This window comes from Martes martes (assembly GCF_963455335.1).
Source record: "Martes martes genome assembly, chromosome: 6".
In the NCBI taxonomy this organism is placed as follows: domain Eukaryota; kingdom Metazoa; phylum Chordata; class Mammalia; order Carnivora; family Mustelidae; genus Martes; species Martes martes.
Window position 1 is genome coordinate 138,373,743 of NC_137893.1, and position 27,093 is coordinate 138,400,835.

The window sequence follows — 27,093 nt, forward strand, 5'->3', positions numbered from 1 at the left end:
AAAAAAAAAAAAAAAAAAAGCCTTCACCAGGCAAGATCCACGTTGGTGCTTCTAGAATTTCAGGCATATTTGGAACCTTGCCTTGTGTTGCACGGCTTGGGACAAAAATGACTGTGTGAGCACAAATGTACAGGCTGGTCCCCTCCCCACCCCCCCGGAACAGAATGAAAATTAAAATGCTTTGAATGAGTTGAAAGGGGGTGTTGTTTAAAGGGAGGCCGCCAGGGGCCTGCAAGTTTCCTCCACCAACTGAGATACATCTATGATTTCACTTTAAGCCTCTTTTTGTTAACTGTATGGTTGGTATATGAGATCCAGTCAACCTCCTTTGTAAGAAAATATTTTTATGTCCACTTCAGTAACTTGGTTTCCTTATGTCTTTGACATAAGTGATCAAAAGACATTTCTTTACAAGTGCTGACCACAAATGTAAAGCCTGTGAATGCAGAAAATAAAGTTAAACTCCAACTCTGAGGAGACCATGTAGTGTTGTTGAATAAAGGGGGAAAGAAATCCCTCCATAGTTTGAACCTCACGTGACTTAAAGAGGTGCTAGGCTGCACTTTGTGTTTTCTTTGTTAAAGAAATAATTTGGGGGGAAATTAATAGGCTCAACAAAAATTGGAAGGCGGATAATTAAAGTACTTAGGTATTTAAACAAGTGCCTTCTGATACAGCAAATCATTCTAAACCATTTATTAAAGTTAGGTGTTTCAAAACAACTTAGCCAGTAATTTATTATCCTACTTGAAATGGAGTAGGGTCATTGGGAAGAAGGATAAGTAGCAAAATACCTGGAAGATACCCGTCCTTTAAAGTTCACTCATCCTCAGCACCGCTGGTCTCATTTATTCTTAATTTAGTGAGCCTTGATGATCTCCTAAACTCTGTTTTTAACGAATCCCTGAGGACAACCTCTTGCTTTAAAAATAAACATCATTATGACAGTGATGTTGTAACTAAAGTTTGAGGAAACATTTGAAGGTAAAAAGAAACTTTTAGATGAAATCCCATCCATTACACATCTGTAATATGCACAGATCAGAGGACTGCCTTTGCATGAGCCTGGAGCTCTGTTGGGTTTTACGATGTGTTTTCTTTCTTTTTTTCCCCTTGACAATCAGGTAAGTTTGGTTTAACCGTCGAAGAAGTATTTCTGCATGCCCGCCAAGTGACAAGTACTATGTGTTACGTGCAAGGAAATCTTAAGATGAATTACATACAGTCAGAACCCTCCAGAATCTTTAGTCTGTGTGCTTTGCCATTCATGGCCACCGATGCTTTGATTAAGACGCTCACCAGGTGCATGTTGTGGGGAAAGACAGGTCGTTAAAGGCTGCCCAGAGGAGGTGTGAGCAGAGCTGAGTGATGAAAGGAAATTGGAAAATAGTCCCTTTTATCACCATCCCTTCTGCTAGGTAGAGTGCTTTGTCGCGTTTCTAAAACTCTCCCACTTTAGACACACAGCGGAGTCCTCTGAGGTGTCTTCGCAGCAGCAAATGGGTTGATCTGCTTCCAGATGGATCCATAAGGAATCTTTGGGCGTACCTCCCCTTTTATGTTCAGTAGTTGATACGTACTATATTGTGAACATTAAGGTAACTCAGCTTCAATAGCCTACTTAGAAGAGAGATCGCGGGTGCATAGCACTGTCGAAAACTGTTTTCATCACCCTCCCGGCCTGTGGAAATGGGCCTCTGGGAAAGCAAGGAAGTTTTATCCTACACGTTTATGAGGAGGGATACTTCGGTATAGTATGAGAAGGGAATCCTAGGTTTGGGTTTGGATATCTTTTTAAGATTTTACTTATTCATTTATTTACTTACTTACTTACTTGAAAGAGAGAGAGCATGAGTGGGGGGCAGAGGGAGAGGGAGAACCAGATTGCCCACAGAGCAGGGAGCCTGATGCAGGGCTCCATCCCAGGACCCCAGGATCATAACCTGAGCTGAAGTCAGATGCTTAACTGACTGAGCCACCTGGGCACCCCTGGTTTGAATTTTAATTGTCTGTGAGGTTGAGTTTCTCAATATTAGGGTCCTGAAATCTGGGACTAAGACACAGTTTTTCTGTCAGTTTAAAGGCAGGAGAAGAGAAGCAGAGCATGCCAGGTTGGGCCGATGTCACTTGGTTTTGACAATAAGTTGTCAGGTCAAAACTTAATGTGAGGGGCGCCTGGGTGGCTCAGTGGGTTAAAGCCTCTGCCTTCGGCTCTGGTCACGATTCCAGGGTCCTGGGATCGAGCCCTCCATCGGGCTCTCTGCTCAGTGGGGAGCCTGCTTCCCACTCTCTCTCTGCCTGCCTCTCTGCCTACTTGTGATCTCTGTCTGTCAAATAAATAAATAAAATCTTTTAAAAAAAAAGAGAGAGAGAGAGAGAGAAAAAAAAAAAAAACTTAATGTGAGTTAGCTCAGCAGTCCTTTCCATGCCTCCAACTCACTTCCTGCCCCCCAGAAAGTGAGGAGGGGGCAGAACAGGACGTGTGACACTGGTGTTCTTTTCCCATTTATTTGCCCAGAGTTTGTTATTGCCTTTGAATTGTCCTGGGTGATCTTGGTAACTGTTTGCAAGGTCGTATCAATAAGGCTTGTGTCAGTTCTTGGATCTGCCACTTAATTTGACCTACAGCTTTGGTCAAGTCCTGTGCCCTGATGGCATCTCCATTTCTTCACTGGTAATAGTGTGATGCTCCTTACCTCATGAGTTTGAGGCAGAAATAAATTAGTATGTAAGTGAAAGTGCTTACTCAAGTGGATGAAAAATAGCAAAACGTTGTTTTCTTGAGCCGTTGAGAAATGTTTCCTAAATACTGAGTGAATGAATGCCCTGGTGAAAAGAATGAGAACGGCATGAGTGATCTTAAGCTTCCATAGTTCCTATGGCAAAGCAATACTAGCTTTTCTTTAAACTCTTGGGAACTGACAAATGTGCTTCTTCCAAAGGTGTGGCACCCTCGGTGGAAGCCTTTGATAAGCTGATGAACAGCATGGTGGCTGAGTTTTTAAAGAAGAGTAGGATCCTTGCTGGTGATGTGGAGACTCACGTGAGTACTTTCCTCTCTTGTTGTCATTGGAGAGGATGACTACTGTTAAAAAAAACAAACAAACAAAATGACCGAGGCAGGTGAAGATACGGGGAGACTGGGACTCTTGGGCACTGCTGGTGGGAATGTAAAATGGTGCAACCAGGATGGAATTCCCGCAATCCCACTTCTGGGCCTAGACCCAAAGAATTGAAAGCAAGATCTCGAAGAGGTGTTTGTACACCCCATGTTCACAGCAGCATTGTTCATAATAGCCAAGAGGTGGAAGCAACCCGAGTGTCTGTCGGTGGATGAAGGGTAAACACAATGAGGTCTATACGTACAAGGGAATATTATTCAGCTTGGAAAAGGAAGGAAATTCTGACGTGTGCTACCATGTGGATGTATCCTGAGGATATTCTGCTCAATGAAATAAGCCAGTCGCAGAAGGACAAATGCTGTGTGATTCTACTTCCATGAGGTATCTATGATCTCATTTATTTGAGCTATCTGAGTAGTTAAACTCATAGATGCAGAAAGTAGAATGGTGGCTCCTCGAGGCTGGGGGAAGGGAGAAGTTGGAACTTGTTTAATGGGGACAGAGTTTTAGTTTTGCAATGAAAACTAAACTCCAGAAAAAGTTCTGGAGATCTGTTGTAAAACAGCATGAATATACATAACGCTACTGAACTGTATGCTTAAAAATGGTTAAGATGGAAGATTTTGTATTATGTGTGTTTACCACAGTGAAAAAGTGCAGCCTGAAGAAAAGCAAAGCCATAGAATTTAAAAATCTTTGGATTGGGAAAGACCTATAATGATATCTCGGCCATCCTCCCAGTTTTAGACATTTCTTTTTTACATTTAAAATGTTCAGCATCATCCTTGAGAGCAGGCATTATTTGCATGCATTGAGTGAAAATCCAATGTAATAGCCAAACCAATTAGAAACCAAAAAGAAATCTATCACCAGGTTCTTCTTTTTTATTTGCCTTTGTTTCTCACAGAGGATTAAATTCCAAATCCATCTGCTTATGGATTTCTCAGCAATGGCGAAACCATTTTCAGTGTAGATTCACAGAAAATCTGATTCTTGAATAAAGCTGTGGTTTGCGGTAAAAGGGAAAAAAAAGAAAAACATAAAAAGGGACTCTCTCTTACTTGTCCCCCAATTAGACATTACCTGCAACACCCAACACCAGTCTTCCACACGATCTGGTGACTCAGGTTATACCAGAGTTTCCAGAATTGTAATTAATAGGTGCTTCTCTCATCACATTTGCAAGGCATTTGTTCATCACATCTGAGAAAAATGAAGATTCTCCTCTTGACCTCCATTTTTATTAAATATACCTATTGAAATGCCATTGGCAAAAGAGGGGAAGCTCTGATGTGCGTGAGTTCTAGAAAAGTCTGTGTAATAAGACGTGTTCACTTCGAATGGGTCATAGAGCTCAGTAATTGCTCTGGCCTGCTCTCGAGCTTTAGTGTGTTTGTTCATAAGAAACGGTGTACGCAGTAAGATAGTGGCTGAGCTGCTTCTGTTCTGACAAGTGACGGTACCTGAAAACCACACATAAAATGGACTGTTGCTGCCAATACACTGAAAGAGATTCCCGAGTGATTGACAGACCTTTATTGTCTTGAACACTATTACAATTGGGTCATTATTGTCACTATTTTTTTTAGGATCTTATTTGTTATTATTTTTTTAAGATCTTATTTATTTATGTATTTGAATAGAAAGAGCATGAGCGGGAGGGGCAGGGGCAGAGGGAGATGGAGAATCTCAAGCTGACTGCACCGAGCCTGGAGCCCAACGCAGGGTTCAGTCCCACGACCCCGAGATCATGACCTGAGCCAAAATCAAGTCAGCCACGTAACCAACTGCACCACCCAGGTGCCCCTCATTATTATTACTATTCGTTAACATTGACATTGTGTTTCTGAGATACAGAGTACATTATAACTCTCATTAGTAATAGCTCACAGAACCATGTAGGGAAGTGTTTTACTAAAGAATAAAGAGGCCTATTAATAGATATATTTAATTTTGCATTAGAAAACATGTAGAGTTTGCATACTAAGTAAGTCTCTTCAAATTCCATAGTAAACAGTTCCTTTCAATTCCTTTCAGAACAAAGCAAGTTATAAATAAAGTGTAGCTTCATTCATATTAAGCTTTTTCTTCTCTCCACTCATCAGCCTGAAAACAGTATGACTCAGTTGGACTGTTCTCGATAACGGAGGCAAAATGCTTAAAAATATTGCTTTTCACTAGTGGGTTTTTTTAAAGTGAAAGAAGGAAGGTAAGGAGAGAAGGAAGGAAAGAAAAAAGAGAGGGAGAGAGAGGAGGAAAAGAAAGAGGAGGGGCGGGTGCCTGGGTGACTCAGTGGGTTAAGCCTCTGCCTTTGGCTCAGGTCATGATCCCAGGGTCCTGGGATCAAGCCCTGCATCGGGCTCTCTGCTCATCATGGAGCCTGCTTCCTCCTCTCTCTCTGCCTGCCTCTCTGCCTACTTGTGACCTCTCTCTGTCAAATAAATAAAATCTTTTAAAAGAAAAAAAAAAAGAGAAGAGGGGAGGGGAGAAGAAAGGAAAGGCAGAGAAAAGAAGAAAAAAGAGAAAAGGAAAGGAAGAAGAGAAGGGGGGAGTGGGGTGGGTAGGAAGGAAGGAAGGAAGGGAAAAAAGCTTGTCATCCAAAAGTTTAGACTCTGATTCTACAACACAAAGAGAGCACAGGCAGCCATTGTCCATCTGCCCATGACTTTAATACATTGAGCAAGTGGTTTATTTTTTCTCTCTTATGGAACCATGTGTCATTGACATTAAGCTTGCAGCTGCTGCCTCTCACATAAGCCAGAAGTGGGGGTTGAACTTTGTTCCAAGAACACACCTGTTGCCTGGAAAAGAAAAAAAAAAAAACCCTCACATACCTGATTGTACAGTATGGAAATTTGAGAATGACACAAATGTGCGTCACGCTAAATCCTAGCCCTGTGTTTGAAAGCTATCCCACAGATAACTAATAATGAATAAAGGCAGCCGAGCTATGATTTAACGTCTGCTTCGATGTGTTGGCTGCTGGTTGGGCTTAATTTACTGATCACTCAATAGTCTATTGACAGAACAGACCACAAAAAAGGGGAACTAATAGCTACAATTAGGAAGCTCTGCTGAACCAGAGAGCATAACAGGTTTAGAAAAGATTAGATCTTGTAAAGCCTTCTTGGATGCAACATAAACCCAGGGGCTTATTTAAACAGCTCTTCAACCCAGGAACACTGATGCAACTTGCACCCCTTTTAAGAAAGAGGTATAATTTTATAATAGAGGGTTAGATTAAATGGGGTCTTCAGTGTCAAAGGAAAGGGTCATCCGTAATACCAAGCCCTTGGTCAGACATCATTTATCTTTAACTGGACTAATGTGATTGTTTCTTACAAAGCTGTCCTGTTGTTATTCATGGTCTATGGACCCAACCTCGGGCTAGTTCTAAACGACTTGACAGTCACGAAACAGCTACAAGTCATGTAGATCCTCATAACGCAAACCCTTTTTGGAGATTTATGGAATTTACATTTTTAAAATGTCTCTAGAAGTCTGGAACATTTATTTTCTGCCCTTGATTAAAATGGATAAGAAAGAAACACTCTTTTATTCATCATTTCATAAAAATGAAAGAACCATAATTTGAACAAAAAGGCAATAAAATTCAATTAAGAACTATAACACATTTAAGCATCGTGTGATTAACTCACAGCGCGCAATGTTAAGACCTTGCCTTCCCTGCCATCATAAAGGATGCACATTTTTAGCCAATTGTGGTAGCTGAACTCTGGGGTCACCATCACGGCTCTAGATGTGTCTAGTCTTTGTCATTGATGCAAGTCATCTACAAAACCTTGTGTTCATTTTATGCCATGCTGGTTGAGTCACGTGTTCAAAGAGAGGCTGACGAGGACTAGCAGTCTGGGTCTTAGAGCTGGCTCACCTTTTTACAGCATAACCTTGAGCTCGTCCCTTACCCTCCTCAGTAACTAGGCTGGACGACCTCACTCCCAGGGGCCTTCCCTTCTGGCAGCCGGTGTGAGTGACCACCTGTTGTGTCGGCATTAGAGCAGGAGGGAGGGGCTGGTCGGTTTCCAGACAGAGCTTGCCATAGGACATCATCACAAATATAAAAGCATCTTGGGCCATGCCAGGGAAAGTACTTCAGTCATCTCAACATCCGAAACAAACAGAAGGAAATGTGTCAGGAAAAGGATGCACAGAACACGAAAGACAAAATACCATCCCGCTTTACTATGCTACACGAGACACTCAGACGCCTTCATTGGAAGAGACCTTGAGGCCTCCATGAGTCTGTCCTTCTTGGTCTTACAGGTTGTCCCTTATTCCTTTATTGGACCTGTTCTCTGAAAATCATAACTCTGTCTTTGGAATAGATAACACAAAATGTGTGCATATTTATGTTTCTACTTTTATCCTTTTCTTCCTTAATTCATACTCATTTAAAAAGTGATCCTTTGGGGTGCCCGGGTAGTTCGGTTGGTTAAACATCTGTCTCTTGATCTGAAGCTCAGGTCTTGATCTCAGGGTCCTGAATTCAAGCCCATGTGGGGCATGGAGCCTACTTTAAGAAATATATATATTTTTTGCATTTTAAATGCTTTATAACCTGGGTCCATATAGGAACCCTTCTGCCCTCACTTCCCCCCCCCAAATCATCAGAAGCAGAGGTCAGGGGTTAACTCCAACAACACCCCATTCTACACAGACCTCCTTCACTCTCCCGCTCACCTTCAGCTGAGTCGTTTCTCCCATTAACTTCTAGTTCCCTGCTAATGGCTTCATTTGAAACATTTATTTTTACAGTAACTAGACATAGAGTACTTTGGCAATTCCAGGCCCAAAGGATCTGTATGTCTTTCATATTCTCCAAATGGCAGAGATCCAAAAAATGACTTGTGGCAAGAATTCTGCCCCTAGGTTGCATACAGACTTCGAGTTGGGACTTTTCTTTCTTACTGGCTTAGCCAGTTACGATTATCAGAATTATTAGAGAAGGAGATGCATTAAAATCATCCCTTCTAATATATATCCCTTTTCTGTTTCCTTCTCCCTCCCTCCCACCCTTCTTTCCTACTTCGCTCCCTCCCCTCCACACGCTGGAGAGGTTAGATGACATCGGTGATAGGCTGAGTGATGAACCATGACTTGGTGCAGAGCGGGGAGTCTGGTCTCCCCAGTTGCAATCCTTTGGGTGGGGAGACACCTGTTTTTGACTCTCGGCAGCTGTGTCCCCCATCACCTTTGTGGGGATTGAGCCCTAGTGAGAAGCACGTGGCACTGACTGCCGTCTTCCTCCCAGCCCCTGCACTCCATAGCGGTTCCCACTTCCCCTACCCGATGCCCACCGTGTGAGGAAAGGGTGGTCAGACAGCTGACCCAGACAAGAGCTGAGGAGGGGGCAGCACACCCCCGCTGCCCATGCACTTCAGGCTTCTCCTCAGAGCAGTGCTGAGTGAGGCGACAGGGCGAAAGGTGGCCTGCAGGACAGACGCGTGGTGTCCCCCGTAGGTCTTGGCTTCCGCCCCATCACACCAGCCTGGTCTCGGCCTGGTCCTCACTCACTGTGCTGTTGGGCGTCAAATTTGCAGAATTCCAGAAGGTCACAGATAGATCTGTTTCTGTCCTCATTTCTTCCCAAGAATGTGAAGAATTTTTATTCTCAGCATTGGACACATACTTTGCAACCCAGCCCATGCTCTGACGCACAGCCCACTCCTGCTAGGTCGCTAGCCTTAGTGGGACCTCCCTGGGACCCCTTTTCAACTTAAGGGCCTTGTTGTTTGGCGCGTACAACCCGGGTCTCTTCCCTTGCACATTCTCACTTCATGGTGCCCTGGAGGCTTTGGGGACCAGCTGGGGAGAAACGGGTCTTAGAATCCAGACATCTCCCGGGCATCGCTAACCCCCAGGATCTCCCCATCTACCAAAAATAAAACGCCACCCAAAGTTTTTGCTGAAGCAATGAATGAAGTGCCGTGAATCTTGCAGGTTAAGATTTTATCTGCCTTTCTTTTTTCCTTCCTGAACAGTAAACAGTAAATTTGCTTTCACTAAACTTTTGCCTAAAGGTTTTTTTTCCTTCTTCTTCTTCTTGAAGGAGAACCATGGAATGCTGCACTGGTTATCCCTGTCTGTTCTGTGTTTGCTAGTACGAGCCACATAAAGAGCAGGGATGCCTTCTGAGCGTGCCCAGGCCTGCTGTGGCTGGGGGGGTGGGCTGGGGGGCGGGGGGCACACGTGTCCCCCAGCAGCTGGCTGCTCTTGGCCTCTACCTGGGGACAAAGTAGATGACTGAGTCTCACATGAACGGCACTGCTCTGTGTAGAAGCCGAGCAAGAGTGTGCAGCTCAGACCACTTTGTCAGGAGTTTCCCCAGGGTAACCTGTAACTTCTCTCCAGCCGTTTTTCTCCCGGGCAGCACCCTCTCAGAGGGCTGCTTGCCATGTCAGAATTGAATCATGGTACCTAGTGCTGCAAAAATTCATGTCCTTGTCCTCACCCTTCTCTTTCCCTGCCCTTTCTTCTTCCTAAAACTCCGCCAATATTTGAAACATTTGTTGTTTGTTTTAACTTAATTGCCCTCCCCCAGGCTGCTTCAGCAGCTGAAAACTAATACTTTGTCTAAAAGTAATGGCCTGATTTCATTTAGATTATCTTGTTATTTCTATCCATGCACCCATCCCCACAAAACACACGCACGCGCACACGTGCATATCCACTACGTGCCTAAGAATTCCTCGTCACGCTGTATTCGCTACGTATGAGAAAAAAAACAGTCTCGGGCAAATATATCAGATGTCAGGCCCAAGACTCCCTCAGATTGTAGGAAATATGTTTGCAGCTTTGTCAGTTATGTGGAAGGCAAATACAAACTATGCTTTCTTGCCTTTAGTAGTAGTATTTCTATTATTATTTATTAGCATACTTAGTATTTAGGTTGTGGTTTACCAGTATAAGTTTCAAAATATGAGAGTTTATACATTTTTATGACATATTACAACCCAACTCTTTTTAATGTATCAAATATAAGATATTTTAGTGATGTAAAAGAAAAGAGGGTTCTCAATGAATTAATAATTTATTGTTCGTTAAAAGAAATGCACATATATATATATATATAACAATCCATTGTATGTGTGTGTATATACATATATATACTCAGCCATTAAAAAAAAAAGTGAAACCTTGCTATTTGCAATGACATCGGTGGACCTAAAGGCTATTTGCTAAGCGAAAGAAGTCAGACAGAAAGACAGATACCATAGGATTTCACTTACATGTGAAATTTAAAAAACAAAACAAACAGAAGAGAAACAGACTTACAAATGCTGAGAACAAACTGGTGGTTGCCAATGGGGACAGGCGTGGGGAGGTAGGCAAACTGGGTAAAGGGGATTAAGAAGTACAAACTTGCGGGGCGCCTGGGTGGCTCAGTGGGTTAGGGCCTCTGCCTTCGGCTCAGGTCATGATCCCAGGGTCCTGGGATCGAGCCCCACATCGGGCTCTCTGCTCAGCGGGGAGCCTGCTTCCTCCTCTCTCTCTGCCTGCCTCTCTGCCTACTTGTGATCTGTCAAGTAAATAAATAAAATCTTAAAAAAAAAAAAAGTACAAACTTGCAGTTAGAAAATAAATAAGACATGGGATTATGATGTACAACATAGGGAGTACAGCTAACTAATTTATTGCAGTGACCACATCCTCATGTGTATAGATACCAAATCACTATGTTGTGTACCTGAAACTAATACAATATTCTATTTCCATTATCCTTCAAAAAAAATAATCATTAATTACTCCAGTGTGTTTGCAATAGAAATCTTTTCCCTTTCAGAAAACACTTTTTTCTTTTTCTTTTTTTTAAGATTTTATTTTAAAGTAATCTCTATGCCCAACATGGGGCTCAAAGTCATAACCCCAAAATCAAGAGTCACATGCTCTAGTGACTGAGCCAGCCAGGCGCCCCAGGAAAACACTTTCCTAAGGCAACTGGAATATTGATATCTGACTTTCAGTTGGTTAATTTCATTAAAACCAATTAATATACAGGAAAGGTAGTATGGTTTACTGGTAATTTGGTGCTGGGGTTTAGGACAAGGTTCCAGAAGTACGCTGCTTTCCTCTGACCCTCTCAGCTTTTAGCACTGTACCCACAGGCTCATCCGTGCTTGCTAAATGAATGAATGAAAATGAATGTTTGATAAACGAATCAAATCACTAATGAATTATTGAACCAATGCATGGACGAACATACCGTGGCTGAAAGTGTAGATAAAATAATATCCCAGACTAACAGTTGAAAAGAGATCAAGGCCAAGTTTAAAGTCATGAATCGTGTGAAATTTGGAGAAACATAGACTCCATAGATTTTTGTTTATCTCACACACACACGCTCGTATCCTGAATTTCTCATAGACCTGACAGTTTATCTAGTACCTCCCTCATTCCCTTCATTCTCATTAAGAAAAGCTAAATGAGAATTTTCTCTAATTTATTTGAGGATAGTTGACTCATATGTTACATAGTTTCAGGTGCGCTGCCTAGTGATTCAGCATCTCTACTGGTTACACTGTGCTCACCACAAGGGCAGTTGCCATCTGTCCTGATACATTGTAATGTCATTGACTATATTCCCTGTGCTGTGCTTTTTCTTCCAGTGACTTAACTCATTCCACACCTGGTAGCCTGTATCTCCCACTTCCCTTCACCCATTTTGCCCATCCCCTCCCTCACTGTGCTTCCTTCTGGCAACCATCAGTTCTCTGGCTTTATAGGTCTGCTTCTGGTTTTTGTTTATTCATTTGTTTTGCTTTTGGGATTCCATATATGAGTGAACTCATATGGTACTCCTCTTTCTCAGTCTGAGTTATTTCATTTAGCATAGTGCCTTCTAGGTCCACCGCATCACAAATGGCGAGATCTCATCCATTTTATGGCTGTGTGGTATTGCTATGTGTGTGTACCTTCTTGGTCCATTCATCTATCAATAGACACAGATTGTTTCCATATCTTGGCTATTTATTGTAAATGCTGCAATAAACATAGGGGTGCATGTATCTTTTTGAATTTGTGTTTTTGTTTTCTTTGTGTAAATACCCAGTGACAGAATTATTGGAGCACGTAGTATTTTTATTTTGAATTTTTTGAAGAACCTCCATACTCTTTTCCTGGGTGGCTACACCAATTCATGTTCCCACCAGCAGTGTGCAAGGGCTCCCTTTTCTCCACTTCCTCACCAACACTTGTTATTTCTTGTCTTTCTTATTTTAGCCATTCTGACAGGTATAAGGTCTAAATGAGAATTTATGAACATGCGAAAATCCATCAGTGTAGTGACTTGTAGTCACTGCCAGTAGAAATCCCATGAGCTCTGAGACAAGATCTTTTTTGTGAAATTTACTGTATTTTAAACTAAAGCCCAGATTTTTAAAAGCAATAGAATGTTGTTTGTTTTCTCTATTTGGATCAGGTTTTGGCATATTACTTTCCCCTTTGATCATGAACATTCACAAAGATAGCGATTGGGTGAGAAGTAACTTTGTAGAGTCCTAAGGGGCCAGTTGGGACATTAAATTTCTGTATGGGACTTCGTAGTATTTTCCCAATAATCAACTCTCCCAGGTTCCAATAGTCTTTAGCTGTCTTTTTATAATTTTAAAATTAAAAAATTATGAAAAGTAAAAAACTGACTTGGTTGTCTCAATATATCGAAATACTGACCATCCCAAACTTTGAAATGGGGACTCTTGCCCCAGAGTTCACTTTTAAATTAGTTCATAGAAACTTGGAAGACATTTGCCCATAGGCCTAATGTAAGCAAAGGGGGGGGGTACAATTCCTGCTCAAAGACATGAAAGAACATTCTTCTATGTGCAGTACACAGACCACTGAGATCTACAGTCTCATTGCTAACGGTCTGCCATGAGAAAGGACAGAAATTGTAAGATTTGAACACTTTGCTAGCAATCCCACAGAGTAATTTTAAGTCTGCTAAATCTGGTAATTTAAAAAACTAGGACTTGTACTTTGTCTGGTTCTTCTTTTTATTTTTCTAGTAAGGCTCTGTTATTATTTTACAAAAGTATCAGTCTGTGACAGATGAGAAATTAAAAAGAAAAACCTTTAACCAAATGTTTTTTGAGCGGCACTTATGTAATGCAAAATGCTAGAAAATTTTTTTCCACTGTGCTTTTAGTTAAATGAAGCAGGAAAACAGTAATATAAACTGCAAAATGGTTAGTAGTTGCAAAGGCAGAAAAGTAAATTTTCTGAGGATAACTGAGCCGAAATTGAGGGGAGATTAAAACAAATCTTTAAGAAAGATTTGTCTTATTAAAAATAAAGTCTGGGGGCGCCTGGGTGGCTCAGTGGGTTAAGCCTCTGCCTTCCGCTCAGGTCATGATCTTGGGGTCCTGGGATTGAGTCCCGCATCAGGCTCTCTGCTCAGCGGGGAACCTGCTTCCCCCCCTCTCTCTGCCTGCCTCTCTGCCTACTTGTGATCTCTGTCTGTCAAATAAATAAATAAAGTCTTTAAAAAAAGTAAGAAATAAAAAAATAAAGTCTGAAAGGATATTCATTGAATTGCTGACAATGGTCATTGGGTTGGGGGGGTCTGGACTTAATGAAAACTTTTACTTCCTAAACATTCAAATCTTTTGAACTTTTTACATCATGTATGTGTTACTGTTATCATCAAAAGAGAGGAAAAGGAATATTTGACAGTAATGGCAAAAAGTCTTGGAATTAAGGTTTTGCCTGAAAGGGAGTTCACTGAGCAGCAAAGGACAAATGAAGAGAAAATGCAGGCACCAGGTGGCTCCACTGATCCTGAGCACTTGGCTGCAGAGCACCCTTGTGGTCAAGGGTCCAGGGTGCCTGGGAATCCATGGGGAGTTGGGGAACAGGTGTCAATCAAAGACCGTGCATGGATTGAGTGTTCCTAATAAGAGCTCAGTCTAGATGGATTGATGTTGGCTAGATATGGTTGATGAATGAACAAAATCTGATTCTTAGCTAAATTTTGTAGTTGCTAGAGATCAATCTTATTTCCATGACTTATTTTCATTTTCCATATTAGTGAGACAGGCAAGGTAAAGAAGGAGAAAGAGAACTAGCATTCGTTGAGAGCCTGCTAGGTGAGGGCACTTTGCATAGTGACTGACAAACATTCCTAGGTCAGTAGGAGAACCGTTTAAGATGAACAACAATGAAGAAAGATTGAGTAACTTGCTTATGGCCATGCATCTAGGAAAGGGTAGAGTTGGGTTCTATCTCAGGCCTATCTAAGGCCTGAAGCTCATGATCTCTGCACTCCACCAACCCACTATCCAATAATTTAAGTCCTTCATTATTAAGCAGTAGTCACTGAGTTTCTGCTGTAATAAAGACCCATTTATGTAGGTACCCATAGGCCTCATCTTCAAGACCTACTCAGAGATACAAGGCATATACACATGCATGGAAGTTAAATAAGAATATGGCTTACATAACACGAGTGAGGGGACAATGCTTAGTGTCACAGTGCATTCTAGAATAAGGATAACCTTGTTGTCCCTAATTTTTTGGCGTGGTCTTAGAGCAACCAAGTGTCCTTCACAATTGTGTAGACCCAAAGTTCATTAACCATGAAGCAGTTCTGGCTTACCAAGTCAAAAGATTTGGTTTAAACATGTTGATACAATGCATTAGATTCCTTAAGTGTTAGAAAAACAAATTAGAAAATTTGGAGAAGAGCCAATCTGCCAAGTATTTTTTAGCTACACAACGATTGAATTTGAAAATAAAGTTAATTTAGGAGAATGGTTCTGTGCAGAATACAAACTTGGAACAATATTCATACCTGTCAGAAAAGCAAATGGATTTAAACATACAATGGTGTTTTCTTTTTTCCCTATTCCCATGCCTCGAGAAATACTGAATGTTTTTCTTTCAAATCTTTGGCCTTTTTAAATATAAACTGCAACAGTGGATTATTTAGAGGAGTTTTTGTTGGGTTTTTTAAAACTACAGCGATTGTTTTTATATTAGAGATTTTGCAAAGTCTTCTGCACATTCTATTTTTGTACACTGCTTGTTTAATTTAGACCACATGTTCTGGACCTCTTTCCATGCCAGTGCGTTGGGGTCTCCGTTTTCATTTTTAATCGCTGTGTAGTATTTCATTATATGGCTACACCATAATTGATTTAAACAATCAAAATCATATCTAAGTGAAATAATGTACCTACAAGAATGCAGGGCCTGGACTAAGGTGACCCAGGTAAATGCAAGTAAGGAGGGAACGTGCCAGCCCTCCTCACCAGTGTCACCCTGGTCCCACCCCTGCAAGGCTGGGCATCCAGTATCATCATTTATCATCATTTTATTTTATTTTATTTTTTTAAAGATTTTATTTATTTACTTGACAGACAGATCACAAGTAGGCAGAGAGGCGGGCAGAGAGAGAGGAGGAAGCAGGCTCCCCGCTGAGCAGAGAGCCCGATGCGGGGCTCGATCCCAGGACCCTGAGATCACGACCTGAGTCGAAGGCAGAGGCTTTAACCCACTGAGCCACCCAGGCGCCCCATTTATCATCATTTTAAAAAGTAGTAACGTTTGACTTGTTTTCAGTTTTTCCCCATTAGAAACAAAATTTCAGTGGATATTATTTTCTGGAAGAAAATTCCTGCAGTTGGAAGCACTAGGTCGATGGCAAGCGCTCCCTGCTACTTCCTGTTCCTCTGCCCCTTCTCCCCCTCCCGTCCCCCCTCCCCACAACACACATGGTTCTGATTCGTACTCTCATGGTGTCTTAAAGGGCTTTATGAAATTTGGTGGTAGTGACGAACTAGGAAAATAAGAATTTTAGGGGGAAAAAAATAAAAGAATTTTAGGGATGATTTGAATGCATGTTAATATTCATGATATTGGCTCTTTAAAAATGCTTTGCCCTCTGCTGGATGTGCAGGGAGATAAAAGCAAAGCTATTCTTCCCCATAGAAATCATCTTTTTTTGCAAAAGAAAACCATCTATCAGTTCTTTTACATAGTATTTGACGTACCAAGTAATTTATTTAACTTCCCTCTTTGGGACTGGATATATGACGTGTTTTGGGTGGGGTTGGTTGAGTGTTGAGTCACTTGAACTGAGACCACTAAGGCAGCTGAACCATATAATAAAAGATTTCAGGCATGGATGTAAGAAGGGACACGTTGGAGCTGTTCCCTAGCGTCAGAACTGTGCCCCGTGGTTTATGTAAATACTTATGTGAGTTGGAGTTGCCAAGGCAACAACCCTATTAATGAAGAATAAACCTCTTTTATTATCAGTGCCTGAATGATTACTTTTTTTATAAACTGTGCCTGGTAGTCTAACATTGACATTCTTAATCTACCTACTCATCTTTGCTTTCCAGACTGCAAAACTATTTAGCTCTATTCAATAAGCATGCCTCCTTTCTCTGCCAATGGAAGTGGAATTATTGGGGGAAAAGAAATTAGCCAACTGTAAGGGCAGTAAAAATACTAATTTATAACAATTATCTAATCTAAAATTATTGCCCTTTTGATATATACTTTGACAAAGGTAGAGCCTGAAATTGACTGAACTTGTTTGGTATTTGAGTGGGCCAGTCTTTAAATTAAATTGTCTCTATGATTTAACAGAGCATTGCCAACATATTTTTAAATAAGTGGAGTGTGACATTACTGCTTCCTTCCCCTAGTCAGACTGTAAATTTAGACTCCATTTTATTGCGTGCGCACTGGATACTTGAAAAAGGCAGCTGTGGCTGAGTCATAGGGAACTCTGTTGTCTTGAAGGGCCAGAGAGCCACGTTAAGGGGAATGGGAATGATACCTAGAAATGAGTGAACTTGAGGCAGTGTGCTTCTTGGGTTCTAGAGAGAAGGAAACCTTTTCTTCAAAAAAGAATACGTTCCCTTTTAATGAGAACACGTCTCGTGTGTTGTCAAGCTAACCAAATGTTGTCAAGCTTACCTTTTCAGTCGTGGGTTGGTGGTGTCAACAGTTCATTCCTTTCAAGACTGGATGTTTGTTTTCTGTTCCATACAACTAGCACCTTAACACTTACCACTCGTGTTCATTAACCATTCTCTGTATTCATGATCCGTTTCCCCGATTTAAACTTGGTAGCACCCGGGCATCTAGTAGGTACTCAGAAAATACATTTTGATTGTGACATTTGATAATAAATTTCAGTCTTACTCAGTTATATCTGTTACATATTCTTCCCGATAATAAAATTTTAATGTTTGTTGAAGAAAAATTGGACAACAAATGTGTAAAGAAGAGAACAAAAGCCACTCACAATTTCACTACTCAGAGATAACTGCCATTGATATCATGGCATAGTTATTTCATAAGGACTTTGTTCAAAGTGCTGTTTTCTCCTCAGTAAGTTGGAATCAACACTTTAATCTGTGACAGCCATATGTATAAGAACAAATGACACATGCCAGGCACTAACGTGCGCAGGTAGTCCAGGTGAGACATTAGGATGTTGACTGGAATGATGGGACCAGTCATAGTCCGAGCAAAGCTTGGCCCTTCTCCCAGTCACTGTGGCAATTTGAGATTCAACAACAAATAGTCGATCTGATTTCTCAAGTCTTCCTTTGTAGCTTTAGATGACATCACTAGCCAAGCAAATTTGCCCTCAGAGCAGGTTTTAACATACACAGATGTACATGTTTCCTTATTAATGGCAACTCGGCTGGCTTGATTTATTCCTCTTCCTGATGGCACATTGGGAAGAGACAAGGCTGTTCCCCCAACTTATACAGAATAGCCAAAGGTCCGTGGGAACTCAAGAAGTCATAATGAAGAAACAACCCATCCTCGCATGCTTTATTCTTGGCTGTGACAACATAAAGGGGCACTTTGAGTGTTGCTTTCATTCCCTGCCTCTGCAAGTACCTCCAAGTACCCCAAGAGAAGTATGATAAAAATAACCATAAGCACAAAGAATAAAATCTCATGTAATGAGGACAAAAGCATAAAACTTTGTTTTTTGGGGGGCGCCTGGGTGGCTCAGTGGGTTAAAGCCTCTGCCTTCGGCTCAGGTCATGATCCCAGGGTCCTGGGATCGAGGCCCACATTGGGCTCTCTTCTGAGTGGGGAACCTGCTTCCCTTCCTTTCTCTCTGCCTGCCTCTCTGCCTACTTGTGATCTCTGTCAAATAAATAAATAAAATCTTTTAAAAAAAAAAAAAACAAAACTTTCCTATTTTAACAAAGAGAAACAATCCAAGTAAAAATAGAGCTTTTATCATAGTCTATTAGTGACCACCCCCCATCATCATTGTTCTGCCACCCTTTCCACCAGATAACTGTCCCCAAGCATTTCCCATGTAGGAGTTCATAACACCTCTGTGTTCATAAACCCCCCACACACACCTTACCTGCAATCCCATGTAAATACCAATATAGCAGGTGATGAGGAGATGCTCTGTCACCAAGAGGATGAAGTGGGATGGAAGTTCAAAAATATCTGAAAATTTAAATAGAACAAGTTTTTTCTTGCTTTAAAAAAAAAAAAAAAGTGGAAGGACTTCTAGTTTCTGGTTCCATGTGTAAGGAGCTTAAAAATCACCACACCATCCTGAACGAGTAAAAAGCTGAACAGATTAAAACAACAGCAACTCTTTTTGGATCTATAAGAGAAGGGAGGACACAGGGCAAACTGCTGTGCCCAGGATCAGAGAAACAGGTGATACACGGAATGCTGGTGTATTGGAGCAAAGACTCAGGAGTGAAACTGCCATCAGTGCTTGGGTAGGAAAACAACCTGAACTGTAATTGGTGGATTGTTGCAAGCTCAGTGCAGACAACTCTGGGAGTTAAGAACTCCAGGAGGACCCAGTTGTTGGGGTCCCCCACAACACTGGGAGGTATACCCATAGCATTTCAACCAGGTTCCCATAGTAAATATGGAAGAAAAGTATCCCCAAACTTCTGGCAAGGGAGCGGGGGCGGGGGGGGGGGGGGGAATAAGCATTTTGGAATTAGCCAGAGCACTCTGTTCTCAATAAGGCCTGTCCTCAGTGGAAACTAATCAGGGCATACTCTGGTGCAGGGTATTGTCAGAGCCCTGCTGACCTTGGAAAGAGAAATCCTCAACTCCAACTGGCTCTAGTCTCCACACGGGAGAGAGAAAGGAAGTCTGGCTCATTGTAGCCACCCTGTCCCATCTAAGGAGGAAGGCAAAAAAGTGAGAGACACTTAGGAAGTTCACAATCTAGAGGCATAGGCTCACTAAAAGATTGAGACCTAATTGTAGGATTAAAGTACACTTCCTCATCTTGCCTCACCACTCCGTTACTAAAGTCCTATTGACAGCAGTTTCTTTCACTCAGTACATCATATCTGGCTATCCAAAATATATATATATATATATATATATATATATATATATATATATATATATATATAAATTACAAGGCATACCAAAAGACAAAAAACAGAATTTGAAGAGACAGAGCACACATCAGAACCAAACATAGTAGCAATGTTAGAACTACCAAATTGGGAATTTAAAATAACTGTGATTAATTTGTAATGGACAATAATGGAAAAAGTAGATAGCATCCAAAAACAGATGGGTAATAAACAGAGAGAAATCCTAAGAAGGAATCAAAAAGATATTCTGCAGATTAAAAAGTACTATAACAGAAGCAAAAAATGGCTTTGATGGTCTTATTAGTAGACTGCACCCCACTGAGAAAGAAATCTCTGAGTTAAAAGATATATCAGTAGAATCTTCAAAAAACAGAGAACAAAGACCAAACAAAACAGAACAGAATATCCAAGGGCTGTGGGACAACTGTGAAAGGTGTAGCATATGCATAATGGGAATACCAGGAGACTAAAGAGAGAAAGGAATAGAAAAAAATATTTGAAACAATGGTAACCAAGAATTTCCCCCAAATTGACATCCAAAACCAAACCACAGATCCAGGAAGCTTAAGGAATACCAAATAGGATAAATACGCAAAACTACACCCCAGCATATCATTCTCAAATTATAGAAAATAAAAAATAATGAAATAATCCTGCAAGAAGCCAGAAGAAAACACATTTTCTATAGAGGAACAAAGATAAGATACATCTGACCTTTCCTCAGAAACCACACAAGCAAGAAGAGAGTGGAGGGAAATATTTAAAGTGTTAAGAGAGGAAACCTACCAATCTAAAATTTTGTACTCTGAAAAATTATTCTTCAAAAGTGAAGAAGTACTTTCTCAGACAAAAATTGAGGGAACTTGTTGCCAGTAGACTTGCCTTGCAGGAAATGTTAAAACAAGTTCTTCTGAGAAAAGGAGTATAATATAATTAGCTCAGAAACCGGTATCTATATAAAGACTAATATCAAAAAAGAAATAAATGAAGGTAAAATAAAAACTTATTTTTCATATTCTTGATTGATCTAATGTGTAACAATTCATTCAAAATAATAATAGAAACAGTATATTGAATTATTACACTTCTGTATATATCATCTATATGCATATGTATCATATACATGTATATAAGTGAAATGAAAAGACAAGCGGTGATACTCAGGACAAGATGAAGAGATTAAGATTATTTTGTTATTATAAGGTATTTATGCTACTGTGGTATAATGTTGTTTGAAAGTGATCTTGGATTAGTTGTATATTGCAAACTCTTGGCCAACCACTTAAAAAGGAAGAAAAATATATAACTGATATGCTAAGATAGGAGAGAAAGTGAAATCATCTAAAATGCTCAGTTAAAACCACAAAAGGCAGAAAAAAAGAGTAGAAGACAAAAAAAAAAATAGGAACAAATAACAAGGGCAACAAATGGAAAATAGCAATGAATATGGTAGATATTAATCCAGTGATAGCCGTAATCACTTTGAATGTCAGTGGTCTAAATGCACCAATTAAAAGATAGAGATTGTCACAGTGGGTCAAAAAACATGGCCCAACTACATGTTGTCTACAAGAAAGCCATTTTAAATGTAAAGACACATACAGATTAAAAATAAATGGATGCAGAAAATATACCATGCTAACATTAATCAGAAGAAAGCAAGAGTACCTGTATTAATTTCAGAAGAGCAGACTTCCAAGTTAGGGAAGTTGCCAGGGATAAAGATGGGCATTGTGTAGTGATAAAAGGTATTATAAGACAAGAAAACTACAGACCAATATCTCTCATGAACATAAGTGCAGAAATCCTCAAAAAATATTAGCAAATCAAATCCAAAAAAGTATAGAAAGAATTATACACCATGGTCAAGTGTAATTTTTCCAGATATACAAGGCTGGTTCAATATTCAAAAATCAGTTAATGTGGGGTACCTGGGTGGCTCAGTCAGTTAAATGTCTGCCTCTTGGTTTAGACTCAGGTCATGATCTTAGGATAGTGAGATCCAGCCCTATGTCAGGCTCCACACTCAGTGGGAGTCTGCTTGAAGATTCTCTCCCTGTGCCCCCCAACTAGTGCATGCATTCTCTCTAAAATAAATAAATAAATCTTTAAAAAATTAATGGTATTAGGGCAGTACTGGCCTCATGGAATGATTTAGGAAGTATTTCCTCTGATTCAATCTTTTGAGAGAGATTGTAGGAGACTGGTATACTTGTTTGGTGGAATTCACCAATGAACCCATTGGGCCTGGTGGTTTCCATTTTTAAAAGGTTATTAATTATTAATTGAATTTCTTTAACAGATATAGACCTAGTCAAATTATGTGTTTCTTTTTGTGGTACAAATGTAAGTTCTCAGGCTCACTCAAACCTACCAAATCTGAAACTTGGTTGTAAGGCTCAACCATCTGTTTCAACAAACCATCCAGGTGAATATAATACACACTTAAGATTGAGAAGCACTGGTGTACACCCTCTTTATGGTTCTTAATATGTCAACCCAGATGCCTTTCATAATCTGACTTTATAGAGTTGGTGCCTTTGTTCATTTTTACAAAATTAGACATCTTCAATTTGTTCTCAGCAAAATCATGAAGTGGTAATACTTGTCTTCATCATCTATCACCTCTTGTCATCATTTCATTTTCTTGTTTTTCTTTCATCTCTCAGATCCCTCTTTAAAGGTTCTTCATTGGCTGAAACTCAAGGAACTTCCCTTTAGAGTTTGAGGCCCCTGATTAAAGGCCCCTAAGGAATAAAATCTTAAAATACATTATCTGTAATTGTAAAATATAGGGCATTGGCAGATTAATTAGGGAGGAATATGGGGATAGCATTGACCATGACCACCTCAGCCAGCATATTGCACCCAAAGAGCAGATGCTCATTCCCCTGACCTTAGAAGAGGAGAACCCTCTTCCCTTCACTGTCAGGTCTCAAGAAGAAGGATAATACTGTTTCAGAAGATCTAGAAATCCCTTCATTACAGGTACCTTTGCTGGGTACCTTTTCGTCTCTTCCCTGTCTCTTACACATTTTCCCAGTTGCACCTGTTCTCTTTTTCATCCGCATAGTACTTTGCAGCCTGTAGCATTCCCAGTGAAGCAATGCAAAGATCTGATGGGTATTTAGAGATCACTTAGGCTTCCCCCAGGAGCCAGCTATCTCCTGAAGAGATTAAATGGAAATAAGTCGTATTTGCTCAGGTCTTTTAGTCCCAAGGTTTGCTTTAAATTGACTACCAAAATTCATTCTCCTACTCTGTCCCCTAGGAGCACAAAATAAGATGGTCCACCATTCCATCTATCTAAGGATCCCAGTTACCTAAATAATAATTGATTGAGTTTAAATAAAATGTGTAGCCTTGACTCTTACCAAAGTCTCCCTCTTCTCTTTGCACACACGTGCTTGCAGGAAGATAGATGCACATAGACACCCACAAAGGTCACTGAGGCTCTTGAGCCCAGCACACATGTGATGGACAAACTCAGCAAAAACCCTCAATTATTTGTTGTTACTGAAAATCCCTACGTTTGGCTTTTTCTTTCACAATGTTTTGAACTGCCTGAGTGAACCAAATTCTCCCTTTCAAGTTATCAGAACTCAGCAGGTTTAGTAAAATTGCTCCTAAATAGGATGCTGTCTGGTGGAGGGGACTCACGGAACTTTCCTGTAGAAGCAGGTGGACCAGGATATCTCAAGTGTGGAATGAAAATCCTTTGAAACATGGACCGATGAGGTTAAACATGAATGTGGTTTACAATCTGCTAATTATGCCCAGAGGTCCAAGGAACTGGAGGGAGAAATCTTTCTGAAGATTCTGTGGATTCTGTAGATTTCTCTGCATAAGCAAAGTGAAAGGGAGAGTTGAAGCAAGAATCTAGATATTGAGCCATTTTCTGCTCCAACCTCCACCCCTTTTGTTGAGTGAAAGACTGTTTGGGGAAGAACTCTAATTAATGAAATTGGCCATTTTGCTAATCAGACCACCAGAAAATTACTAGCACCAGGCTAAACATTCTTTCTAGGGAAAGTAAAAAATGCTACTGATAGTGTTCATCTTAGGATAACTACAAAAATATTATCAGTACCCCTCAGAGCTAGCAATTTTAACTACAGAAGTCAGGTAATCCTAAATTACTGTTCCATAGCAACTACAATTCAGTCAGCTCTGCAAGGCTTGTCATAGATGAGGACAATACCTCTGTGTTATTGTGGCCGGGAGAAGTACAATTATTTTATTTATATCCAAGCTGTGGAAAGCTGTATCTCATAGTTTTCTTTTCTTTTCTTTTTTCATTTCATTTCATTTTATTTTATTACTTTTCAGTGTTCCAAAACTCGTTGTTTATGCACCACACCCACTGCTCCATGCAATACATGCCCTCCATAATACCCACCACCAGGCTCACCCAACCCCCTCCCCCTTCCCTCCAAAACCCTCAGTTTGTTTCTCAGAGTCTACAGTCTCTCATGGTTCATTTCCCCCTCTGATTTCCCCCAACTCACTTCTCCTCTCCAACTCCCAATGCCCTCCATGTGAAACCCTATGATAATTGGGGGACTCTCTTTGCTTGACTTATTTCACTCAGCATAATCTCTTACAGTCCCATCCACGTTGATATAAAAGTTGGGTATTTATCCTTTCTGATGGAGGCATAATACTCCATTGTATATATGGACCACATCTTCTTTATCCATTCGCCTTTTGAAGGGCATCTTGGTTCTTTCCACAGTTTGGTGACTGTGGCCATTGCTGCTATGAACATTGGGGTACAGATGGCCCTTCTTTTCACTACATCTGTATCTTTGGGTTAAATACCCAGTAGTGCAATTGCAGGGTCATAGGGTAGCTCTATTTTTAATTTTTTGAGGAAACTCCATACTGTTTTCCAAAGTGGCTGCACCAACTTGCATTCCCACCAACAGTGTAAGAGGGTTCCCCCTTTCTCCGCATCCTCTCCAACACAGGTTCTTTACTGTCTTGTTAATTTTGGCCATTCTAACTGGTGTAAGGTGGTATCTCAATGTGCTTTTGATTTGAATCTCCCTGATGGCTAGTGATAATGAACATTTTTCCATGTGTCTATTAGCAATTTGTATGTCTTCTTTTGAGAAGTGTCTGTTCATGTCTTCTGACTACTTTTTGACGTGATTATCTGTTTTGTGTGTGTTGAGTTTGAGGAATTCTTTATACATCTTGGATATCAGCCCTTTATCTGTAGTGTTATTTGCAAATATCTTCTCCCATTCCATGAATTGCCTCTTTGTTTTGTTGACTGCTTCCTTTGCTGTGCAGAAGCTTTTGATCTTGATGAAGTCCCAAAAGTTCAATTTCTCTTTTGTTTCCTTTGCCTTTGGAGTCATATCTTGAAAAAAGTTGCTGTGGCCAATGTCAAAGAGGTTACTGCCTATGTTCTCCTCTAGGATTTTGATAGATTCCTGCCTCACGTTGAGGTCTTTTATCCATTTCAAGGTTATCTTTGTGTATGGGGTAAGAGAATGGTCAAGTTTCACACTTCTAGATGTAGCTGTCCAATTTTCCCAGCACCATTTATTGAAGAGACTGTCTTTTTTCCACTGTATATTTTTCCCTGCTTTGTCGAAGATTATTTGACCATAGAGTTGAGGGTCCATATCTGGGCTCTCTACTCTGTTCCACTGGTCTATGTGTCTGTTTTTGTGCCAGTACCATGCTGTCTTGGTGATCACAACTTTGTAGTAAAGCTTGAAATCAGGTAACATGATGCGCCAAGTTTTGTTTTTCTTTTTCAACATTTCCTTAGCAATACGGGGTCTCAGCAAAGGTGGTCCTAAGGGGAAATACGTAGCCATCCAAGCCTCCCTCAAAAAAATTGAAAAATTCAAAATACACCAGCTCTCTTTACACCTTAAAGAACTGGAGAATCAACAACAAATTAAGCCAGCCCCACATACAAGAAGGGAAATAATCAAGATTAGAGCAGAGATCAATGAGATAGAAACTAGAGACATAGTAGAACACATCAACGAAACTAGAAGCTGGGTCTTTTTTTTAAAGAATCTGAGATCGATAAACCATTGGCCAAACTAATCCAAAAGAAAAGAGAAAGGACCCAAATTAATCAAATTATGAATAAAAAGGGAGAGATCATGACTAACACCAAGGAAATGGAAACAATCATCAGAAATTATTGTCAGTAGTTATATGCCAGTAAGTTAAGCAGCCTAGATGAAAGGGATGCATTCCTGGAAACCTACAAACTTCCAAAACTGAATCAGGAAAAAATTGACAACCTGAGTAGACCAATATCTAGTAACGAGATTGAAGCAGTGATCAAAAATCTTCCAAAAAACAAGAGCCCAGGACCTGTCAGATTCCCTGGAGAATTCTACCAAATATTTAAAGAAGAAATAATACCTAGTCTCCTGAAGCTCTTTCAAAAAATAGAAACAGGGGCGCCTGGGTGGCTCAGTGGGTTAAAGCCTCTGCCTTCGGCTCAGGTCATGATCCCGGGGTTCTGGGATCGAGCCCTGCATTGGGCTCTCTGCATGGCGGGGAGCCTGCTTCCTCCTCTCTCTCTGCCTGCTTCTCTGCCTGCTTGTGATCTCTGTCTGTCAAATAAATAAATAAATAATCTTTAAAAAAAAATAGAAACAGAAAGAAAACTTCCAGACTCTTTTTATGAGGCCAACATTATCCTGATCCCCAAACCAGGCAAAGACCCCACCAAAAAGGAGAATTTCAGACCAATATCCCTGATGAATATGGATGCCAAGATTCTCAACAAGATCCTAGCTAATAGGATCCAACAGTACATTAAAAAGATTATCCACCATGACCAGGTGGGATTTATCCCTGAGATGCAGGGATGGTTCAACATTTGTAAATCAGTCAATGTGATAGAACAGATCAATTAAGAGAAGAGAGAAGAACCACATGGTCCTCTCAATTGATGTAGAAAAAGCTTTTGACAAGATACAGCATCCGTTCCTGATTAAAACGATGCAAAGTATAGGGATAGAGGGAACATTCCTCAACCTCATAAAATCTATCTATGAAAAACCCAAAGCGAATATCATCCTCAATGGGGAAAAACTGACAGCCTTCCCTTTGAGATCAGGAAAATGACAAGGATGCCCACTCTCGCCAGTGTTGTTCAACATAGTTTTCTTTTTGGAAATGTGGCCATTAGAGACTGACAGAAGTCCTACTGAACCACTGAAAATACACATTTTGATACATGGGTGAACTTTCACACAGCTCAGAACTTTACATTCATAAGATCATAATGGCCTCCAGAAGAGTAAATATTGAAAATCCTCTGTTCCTCCCTAAAGAACATCCAAAATTTTGAGATTTTGAGCAATATAATCCCAGCAGTCAGAGTACCAGGACAAATAATAGGAGATGGTATACTCCAAAATGGAAAATATATCCTCATTTAAATATTCATGAGACCTATTCTATTATGCTGATGATTGAATTTGTTGTTTTATTGAAATGGCCTAAGGAACTTGGTTTGAGCTGAAGCTTTTTAATCTCAGAAAAAAAATCCTTGAATGAGAAATAACAAGAAGAATTAGAAATAGGAATAAGGTGCTCATGTCAGTAAAAATTTTAGA

General features: G+C 40.4%; 1 protein-coding gene across 3 annotated transcripts in view; it reads left to right on the plus strand.

Moving 5' to 3' along the window:
• Positions 1-27,093, plus strand: part of CAP2 (cyclase associated actin cytoskeleton regulatory protein 2) — a 132,082-nt gene that overhangs the window by 26,302 nt on the left and 78,687 nt on the right. For all 3 annotated transcript variants that reach the window (XM_080806357.1, XM_080806359.1, XM_080806358.1), the window contains exon 3: positions 2,943-3,043. In XM_080806357.1, the coding sequence (XP_080662483.1) occupies positions 2,943-3,043 (101 nt within the window). The remainder of the gene's footprint in view (positions 1-2,942; positions 3,044-27,093) is intronic.